At 37.8% G+C, this 10,005-nt stretch overlaps 1 protein-coding gene and 1 long non-coding RNA gene across 2 annotated transcripts; both read right to left on the reverse strand.

Annotated features, from left to right (window-relative positions):
* Positions 1–1,376: 1,376 nt before the first annotated feature.
* LOC119427597 (zinc finger MYM-type protein 1-like) lies at positions 1,377–3,736 on the reverse strand. Its single transcript, XM_037695236.1, has 2 exons — positions 3,396–3,736; positions 1,377–3,110 (listed from the first exon to the last, which is right to left on the reverse strand). The coding sequence occupies exons 1-2, from the start codon at positions 3,606–3,608 to the stop codon at positions 1,377–1,379; spliced, it is 1,947 nt and encodes a 648-aa protein (XP_037551164.1). The 5' UTR covers positions 3,609–3,736.
* A 4,175-nt stretch (positions 3,737–7,911) lies between these two features.
* On the reverse strand, positions 7,912–9,570 carry LOC119430307. Its single transcript, XR_005187900.1, has 4 exons — positions 9,405–9,570; positions 8,565–8,858; positions 8,140–8,303; positions 7,912–7,988 (listed from the first exon to the last, which is right to left on the reverse strand). It is a non-coding gene; the product is annotated as an uncharacterized LOC119430307 (long non-coding RNA).
* Positions 9,571–10,005: the final 435 nt, after the last annotated feature.

The raw sequence follows: 10,005 nt of genomic DNA on the forward strand, positions 1-10,005 counted from the left end.
AATAGATGTCTAATATTGATCTTTTTTGTTTGTAATCATCATGTAGCTGGTTTTGCTTAGACATTTTGAAACCCCATTCATATGACCAGCTCTCTATTTGATTAATTGCTTTTCTTATACACTCTTAAAACAGATGTGTTAAAATTTGACTCATCATGTGTTGCTTTTGACACATGTGCTGAATCAGCTCAGGGACAACACATGGTGTGTTATTTATGACACAACTAATGTGTTTTTCATTTTAACACAAATATTGTGTTGCTCAAATCAACACAAATTTGTGTCAAAATGTGTCATTTTGACACATATGTGTATAAAATGAGTTTTCATAGATTAGGTAAAAAATGACATTTCTATTTGAGGATATTAGATACTTTTATTACAATTATTATTACAATACATCACTTGAATTTTTTAATTGCACACAAATGGCAACATGTTTTTACAACCCTGTAGTCATCAACCAAGATACAAGATTTTGTATTTTGGGGCAACATACAGCTCGCTGGTGCCAAAACTCCTCATAACATCTAAAGGATGGAAATCAGAAAGTTCTGCAAGTGTGATCAATTCATGTTCACTTGTTTTTTGTACAGCATAACCATAAAAATGATCATCAAAGTACTGTACATTTAGTATTTGAACAAAGATGAGAATGGAGTCGTTATGTGCCAGAATATGAATAACTTCACCAAATAAAGGCTCATTTCTGTGATCTGTTCTCAATGGCAGTATGGAACCAGTTGTGTAGACTTTGCTATACACGTCAACACTGTGAGACAAATAGATGGTAGTGGTTAAAGAAATGTCCGTTTCTAGAGCTAACCTCAAGTGGCTCAACAAGATTTCTGATTTTTTCAGTGACCCCACACCAGTGGCGGCTCCAGAAATTTTTTTCAGCAGGTGCTAAGGGGAGGCTAAGCATTTTACTGTGGGTGCTATGAAGGTTATTTTTCTTCCCTAGAGTTATCAACACAAACACAAGCACACGTGCACGCACACACACACACACACACAGGTGCACTGAAAACTCTGACATCAGCAGTCACCAATACAGTGGATAGTGAATAATGTGGTACTCTGCAATTAATTTAAAGCATATACAAACGTGACACACTTGCCATATTTATAGATCTTAGTATGCAAACTGTTACAACAAATTCACATTGTTTCCCCAGATGTATCACATAAACAATTTCAGTCCACAATGCTGAATGCATTACAAAGTCAGAGAAGATTGAAATCATTCACTCACCATCAGAAGTCTTCATAACAGGACAATCCGCCTGTTATTGTGGTTGAGGGCAAAAGCATCAATAATCCTGTCACTGTCCAGGGTCCTGGTTCTTAAAGGATTGATAGCAAGAAGTGCCAGGTCACTTGTTCGACTGTCTCCGCTGCTGTTTTGTTAGGTAGTTCTTCAAACGACGCAAACAAGAAAAACTGCGCTCACAGCTCACTGATGTTACTGGAAGAGTCAAAGATATGGATATCAGCTTATACAAGTCCAGGAATGCATCTTTGTAGGGCCGCATCACAGATAGGAAGTCTTGTGTGTTGTTGATTATAAGTCCCAGTTCTTCTTTCCTTTTCAGCAGCCGGCGAACCTGGTGGAGCTCAGCTGACAAGTTCTCCTCGTTAACTCCATGAAGACAGGCCATAGGCAGTATCCATTTTTTGTCAAGGAATGATGGGTGTTTGGGGTTTAGAGCTGGCAAACCTTTCAGTACTTCATTAGTTTCTGAAGAAAAACGCTGTTTCATTTCCATTAGCATCCTGTCTATAACAGAATAGAATGATTTTGTTTTTAGGTCATCCGTGCTGTCTGCACCTTTTCTTTCTATTGAGGCATCCACAATAAAGTGCTCTAGATGTTTAGCTGTTTGAGTCTGTCTTTTCTGCCGATGTACAGTCTCTGTTGCTATTCCTGTGTTGCTGCAAAGTTCTTCTGCTTCTTTTCTGAGTGTCTCCCATTTGTCATCTGTGCGTTTTTCTGTTAAAGCAGTTATTACAGAATGAGCCAGGTCATTTGCTGCTACTAGATCTAAATTAGGAGACTGTAGCTGATCAGACATGAATTTTGTTGTTCTGAAAATATCCTCAAAAATTACAAGATGCAGAACAAACTTCTTATCTATAAGTGCACTGAGAGCTTTAGCCTCCGTCCTCCTTTTAGCATTTTTCTGGTCAACAACATCGTGCAGCGTAGCTATAACAGCTGGGAGAGTTTTTTTGACAGCACGTATGGAATCATACTGGCACGCCCAGCGGGTGTCACTGAGTCTTTTAAGTTCTAGGCGCTGTACAGCTGACACAAGTTCTTCCTGCTTCTTCAAAAAAAGATCATGAACAACAGACCCAGAAAAAAACTTGTAAAGCATTTGCAATATCTCAAAAAAATCGGCTGCAGCATCAACATTATGTACACAGTCTACTAACACAAGATTCAGCCTGTGAGCATGGCAGTGAATGTACACAGCTTGCGGCACCTCTTTTCTCAACTTTTCTTGAACTCCATTGTTGCACCCGGACATAACAGCAGCACCGTCATAGCACTGTCCGACACAGCAATTTATATCAATATTACAACGACTGAGGGTCATTTTGATACAGTCAAAAAGTGAGTCTGCATCTAATCCTTCTGCTGGGGTGAAATGCAAAAATTCTTCCACCACCTTCTCTGAATCTGGCTGCAAATAACGAACAATAACAGATATTTGTTCTTTTTTGCTGATATCTTTACTTTCATCCACCAAAATAGCAAAGTGTTGAGCTTCTTTCACTTCATTGCTGATTTGTTTTCTTATCATTTCAGCCATAACATTAAATATTTCGTTCTGTATGTCATGATGAACATACTTAGCATTAGATGGATTAATTGTCAGCTTTTTTTGGACATTGGGATCAAATTTTCCAATCACATCAAGCATCTCACGAAAATTACCTTTGTTAGCTGAATCCTGTTTCTCACTGTGACTGCGCTGTGCGATTCCCTGACAAGCTGTGTAGCGCAAACTTTCTACAACACCCATCATGTACCTCCGGTTCTCCTGAACCAATGCAGAATGTCCTTTGTCGAGCATGTTGGGGAGTTTTGATCCACTCGTTTGTTTAAACTTGAATTCACTCCACGCTTCCATTGCAAATTTGTGTCCGGCGCTTTCATGATGGCTCTTCAATGACGCTGCTGCTTTCCGCCAGTTGTTAAAGCCGAGCGCGGTAAATGCTGGCTCAAGATGGAACCTGTGTCCTCCTTTTAGAAAATGCCGACAAGCAAAACAAAACACGGCATCTTTACTCACGCTGTATTCTAACCACAAATATTGATCGAGCCAGCCTTTACTAAAACTTCTCTGTTGCACTCCAAACAAGCGTGATGGGTATTTTTGCAGAAGTGGTCGTCTTGGTCCATCTTGAGGACTTCTGCTTAGATCTTCTAGCTGTCCAGTGCTAACACTGTTAGCATTCTCAGCAGCAGTGGAAGGATAACTGCACAGTTTATCTTCTTCATCCAGATTAATATTTCTTTGTTGGTCGGACTCTGCTTCCAAAAATGCATCCTTCTCAAATTCCATCCGTGGAACTTTTGGTTGCAAAAAACGATCCATATTTGCGCAGCGTGTTCCTCTCAATTGCTTCCCGGAAGTAATAATACGCAAAGTTCAAATCAGGTTGAATTATTTTTTTTATTTTTATTTTTTACTGAAATTAGAATGGTTGATTCTTTTTATATATATTTGTCTTTAGAAGAAAATGCCACAACTACATATTTAAAATATTAAATTAGATGAAGAAAAAAATCTAAATATTTCCTGGGGGTGCTATGGAGGTGCTATAACTTTTCTAGGGGTAGCTATAGCGCCCCCTAGCGTCCCCCTGGCGCCGCCACTGCCCCACACTAACCAGATAGGCATTGGTCACACTGATTTTCTTGGAGATGATAGAGCTATGTTTATAATGATACATTTGTTGTACCTGGTGTTTGAAAGCCAAAGTCTTTGAAACATTTTTAAAGTTGCACATAACGTGTGCAAGTCTTTTGAACGGATTGTGCTTTGCTTCAAATCGCATGCACCAAAGTTTAGATAGAGGTCCAAAACGAACCATTATCCGTGGATAATGTATCATGAAATGATGTTTCGGTGTGAGATTTCTCTCATACAGCTGCTTGAAAAGAGTATGATGCTCCATTATCAGTTGTTTTAGAAAGACAGCAAGCCCTTTCGTAACAACTGGTGCAAAAATAATGCTGCAGATCTCACTTAATAAAACTAATAATTTCCAATGTTGACTCTTTCTGTTTACAAGATCTCCAAGTAAAAAAGGCAAGGCGAGTAAAAGGCACCACATTTGTGAAGCCGTCTGTTTTACAGGATTCTCACCAGTTCGCAAGTTCAATATGACACTTGGCTTATTTTTGACATTTCCACTTCCATAGTGAAAACAAGAAATTCTGTCATTCAGTTCTTCCAATGTAATCAACTTTTCTACATAAATGAGATGTTGCAGCATTAGTTTAACCTCTAGGGGAGCTACACCTTCAAGAACATCATGCATAACATCAACACTTGAGTTTTCTGTGACGTGAAAATATTGTAGCTTATTCAAGCTAGAGTCTTCTTTCACACCTGTTTTGCTAGACTCATTTAGTCCAACATGGTGCTGGTAATTTTGTTTTGTACGCAGCTCCACTTCATCTTCATCATATATCACCTGTGCATCTGCTTTGTCAATCATGCAAAAGTGACAAAATTTATTAGCAGAAAAACTCTCCAGATAACCACCAAGCGTATGCAGTGCAAGGTTATCTGCTGTTAACAAGCAGACTGTACCATACAGATGATGGTTTTGTCCTTTTAATTTTAATGTTATACCAACATCTTCAAGAAGTTTCAGGTCCTCCACAAGTGGCTGCAAAATTTTGTCAAATCCATATACCTCTCTGTCAATTGAGTTGAACAGAAGACACAGATGAATATTGGAAAGTGTTGAATTGCAGCTGGTTGGCAAATTCCTTATGGTAAAATACATAGCTCCAAGCTTATGTATTTTTGTTTTTGAACCCAAGGGGTTTGTTGTCTCCAAGTCATCAAAGTACAGTTGTATTTGCAAAGCATTGGGGGACTTTTGAAACAATGGATGTGCTGAGAAATGTGAGCCATCACAATAGTCACGCAATTTATTGTCTGTGCTCTTGTTTTCTAAAAGGAAGAGGTCTTGCATTTCTTCATGTTCAAATAAAAACATTAAGGTTTCAATTATCGATATGTACTGGCATGTGTCCGCGACTAAAACTTGTTTTATCTGACCGTTTTGTCTTGCTGTATCAGATCTGTGACCTAAAAATATTTCTTTTGGTTTGACAAGTGAAAACTTCTCTGTAAAATATTTGCTCATTTTATATTGTGTGTCAACATCATCAAATATGTTCTTGGCAGTTTCAAACTCTTTCATCAAAGCTTTAGTAGCATCACTGTCACCAGGTACTTGCAAACTACTCAACAAGGTAGTAGTTGACTGCTGCCACTTGTCTACAGTTCTATTAATCAGCTCCTTTGCACAGTTCACACTTTTCAACACATCAGAAAAAGTTACATTTGAAGATGAATACATCTGGGCCACAAAAGACGCTGCACAATTACTGAGGACAATGCAATTTTCTGATTGTGGAGCTACAACCATGCCATCACTGACATTGCATGTATTTAAATGATCAGAAATATAATGAGTTTGTTCCACACTGTTTGAAGCCCCACTTGAGTACAAGGGTTGGACAACAGTCATATTTTTTGTACCTGTCTCAAAATGTGCTCTATGTAGATGCTTAGAAAATGAATTCAAGTTATAATATGTCCTTGGACAATTGTCTTGACCACATATAATTTTTATATTCTGTCCATCTGATAAGCAATGTATTTCACGGAGGTGCCATATGAGGTTTTTCACCTCTTTGAATGAAGTCCCTCTACGTTTTGGACAACTGTACATTTTACTTGCAAGCTTTAAGTTGTGCAATCAGTTCCAGCACTTTTGCCTTTCTTTGTGTGGAGAATGGTAGATCGTAGATGTACTCAAAGAACGTAAAGACAGGGCAGAGTTGTGGTGGATAAGACAAGTTACACACCCAGTAGAGTTTGAAAAGCTTGTCCACAGCACACGTGAGACCATCGTCTAGAGGGATGGTGACTTTGTCGTTCTTTGCAACGATGACATACTGCTTCAATGACCGCAGGTCACCGATGCAGATCAACTGGGGCTGATGATTTGTTTGTGAAGCAGAGGAATCATTGCAAAGCGATGCTATTCTTGTTCCAGGCTTAGAGACAAAAGACCAAAAATAAAACAAAACAAATTTGTTAGTGAAATGATCAGGCACTCTGACAAATTTTATCTTTAACAACAATTTTACCAAGGTTACTACCTACCGGCACAAAATCCAGAAGGTAAGTTATCGTGGTCTTGACGCTACATCGACTTGCACCAACAGGGGGCAGTAGGTGTGTTAACAACACAAGCGTTGTGTAACAAGCCTCATCTGAAAGTGAACAAAAATCAAACCTGTAAAAATGTGTACTTCTGCGGGTCGTTGTAAATACCGGTACACATCGTTCGCCATTTTATAAAATAAGGAATTTACCTTCCTGCGACTTATTCGTGTTTTTTTTTCTAAATTATTGGACATTATGTGGCTATTGTGACTTATACCCCAGTGCGACGTATACGGCAGAAAATACGGTACTTTTGTGTTTATATATAAAAGAAAGAAGTGGGTAAAGGATGGATGGATGGATTCTTTGTTCCTAGATTTTTTATTTTAATTTTAGAAAAAGCCAGACAGCTAAGCTAACCTAATACTGGTAATTTAAGACAGAATTTTATGCACTCCTATATTTGTTCCTGATTTTGGTATAAATATAAAATGATGCAAAAAGATTTTATACAGTAAGGAACTTAAATTATTGTTTTAAATAAATGTTCTATTGTTTACATTTTTGTTTACTCTTTTCATCTTATCAGTTACATAATTTAAACAGCACTTATGACCATTTCAATAGAAAAATCGTTTCTGAACCGAAAATCGATTTTGAATCGAATCGTGACACCAAAAATCTGAATCGAATCGCCAGACACTGAGAGATTCGCACTCCTACTATAAATACCTTCGGTCATGTCTTCAATCCTTTTCAAAAGAGTGCAGAGTCTCGGTTCCATGGCAGCCACAGCTCTGAGTTTTGGCATGATGTTGGCCTCCCATCTACGAAGGAATAGGTCTGCCTTTTCACCTGTGAGCCTTCCAAACTCTGAGTCCAGCTAGAACAAGAAAAAACAAAGAAAAAATCTACAAGTAGAAAATTGTTGGTTCAGTCAAAGTTAGAAGGGAGGAAAAGAAGCAAACCTACCAGACTCGGCATGTCCAGAAATCGTGGATATTCACGCAATATTTCTGCAAGGGTCGGTGATTCCCTCATAATCCATGCTCTGCGCTGGGTGAATGTTTTCTCCATACCAGACTTGATTGCTGAAAGGTTTTCTGAAGAGGGCCGCAACCTTTTGATCAAGGTGACCCACTCATTTGTGTTGTCATTTTCAGTCTCAGTTGCACTGGATATTTGTGCTTCCCCCCGGTCGCTGGTAACTTTTCGTTTCCTGTAGCGTCTTTCATCTTGTTGCAGATTCCGTCGGAGGTTACGCAGTTTAGTCTCTAGGAACCCACTAGGAACCCACTGTGAGATAATGGATCATAGAAATGCTCCTGATAAAGAAAAAAAAATTTTTTCAATCAGTTGAAAACTTTTCAGAAATTATGACGAATTATACAAGGAAATACAAGTGAATCTATTATTTTGGACCCCAATAGAAAACTGATATGTTGTTTCACTTGTTTACTTACAAATCCCTCCCCTTGTCCAGCCACCTGGACAATCAGAGATGGGAAGGTGGCAATGATGCTCTTCGCTAAAGCCAGCTTGTCTCCATTAAGAGGATAACTGGAAAACAAAAACACCACCCATTCTCAGTCATTTATTCAATGTACTCATACAAAGACGGAAGATCACAATTTGCTGCATCAGTTCACAAAGAGACTTTTAAAGTGAAAAATTTTTTTTGCAAAGTGTCAACAAAGAACAATATACTTACAAACCACATCTCTGAACTAGGTCTCCTATGCATGTCTTCACAAGAAGCTTTCTTGACTGAACTGACAGGAAACCTGTGGTCTCATACTCCTTCAGGATCTGTGGTGCTTTCTTTACTAGTAGTGATTGTAAGGACTGACTGTCCTCTACCCTATTAGTATGGGGCTGTAGAGGATAAATAATAGTTATCACTGCAGCATGTTCAACATTTTCACAACAATCGTAAAGAATCTAAGAGCTATACAGAAAAACTGAATGAAGTTTGTGATTAAATTAGAAAACTTTTCAACCAGTAAAATTACAGTACAAATAAATGGCAATGAAACCAATTCACTCTGTAAATGAGCTACTTAAAAAAAATAAATGCTGACTTTAAATCAATATGAGAACAATAAAAAAGATTAATTTGTCCAACTCAAACATTACCTGGTTTTGATTTGTCTCTTCGAGAGAAGCTTCCACTAGGGGCCCTCCAGTTGACAGGAACACATGGAATCTGTCAAAGTCCTTAATTTCCACATTGGTGTCAACATCAATATACTCCAAGAAGTCAGAATTATACTTTAAGATCCTGTCCAACAAACAGCCAGATTGCTGGGCAAGAGTTTGTTCAATGAGATTATTGGTACTTGAAACATGAAGAATTTTTTTAGAAGTCTCTTTTTCATTTTGAAAAGTTGTTACAAGGACTTTGACAGATTCCTGATTGTCAAATGAGAACTGAAAAAGGGAATACACAAAATACAATTAGAATATTTTCATGTAGACCACAGACATGCAAAAAATGCTTCAGTTTGTTGGATTTTAATTTAAACACCATCATAAAAAAATCCACACAACTAAATTAGTTGATTACAGCTGTCTTACGAATAATGTTATACAGAAAATTATTTTTCCTGAACTCCACTACTTAGATTGTGATTCATCAAATTATTTCATGCAAAATAACCTTTTAGTTTGTATAAGTCGATGTGGCCTTCTATGGGCATTTTATTAACAAAAGTGAGCAACAAACTAAATTACTATGTTGTCTTTATGAAAGTCATTATACTTTTTTGTTGAGATACCATGCCTTAAATCCAACGTTTTAGTCAAACAGCTAATGTTTATTGAATTCACTACAGTTAAATCGAGATTAAAAAAGGACAAGTGTTGCGGTTGCTGTTTGTTCCCTGCAGCACCATGTACGGCTCGATGGTATCACTGCACAAACGTTAGCATAAAGCTAACGTGTTGCTATGGTTTTTTTCGCCTGCTGAGTCTTACCGTTCAGCCTAAGGACGCCCGCCATCTTAATTTTTCGACGAATTCACCAAATCACTGAACAACATGACCGTAAGCTGCCGTGTTGTTCAGTGATTTAGCTTCTCCAACTAACACTTGGAGCAGCCGTTAGCTGCTTCAAGCGTTTTTTTTTCCAGACAACCTTTACTTGACTGAAAAAAACCCCCCCGCTGCGTTACTTTAGAGTCTCTTAAAGAGACAGTAGCCTTCAAACTGAGACAAAACAGCGCGAAAATGTAGGGTATTTTCCAGATGATAAAAACTGACGAATTTAATTTAAAGTTAAATTATTTGGTAACAATATATAAACTTAATGTATGACTTCTGGTTTATGAAATTATCAGAAGATAATCTGAATATGAATTGCAGGTGTTTTAGACATCTAAAAAAACGTTTAATCTAAAACTTCAACCATCTCCCTTTAACTTTTAAATAATTTTAAAAAATTACCCTCTTCAATGAACTTTGGACAAAAAAAAGACAACTATAGCAAACCCTACCGATAAAATGGTATTAGAACCTATCGCTGATGAGCTAGCTAACTTTGACATGAAACCCAGCATAATTTTTCAGCTAACTTTGA

This window comes from Nematolebias whitei, chromosome 2, assembly GCF_014905685.2.
Source record: "Nematolebias whitei isolate Nwh7 chromosome 2, NemWhi1, whole genome shotgun sequence".
Lineage (NCBI taxonomy): Eukaryota > Metazoa > Chordata > Actinopteri > Cyprinodontiformes > Rivulidae > Nematolebias > Nematolebias whitei.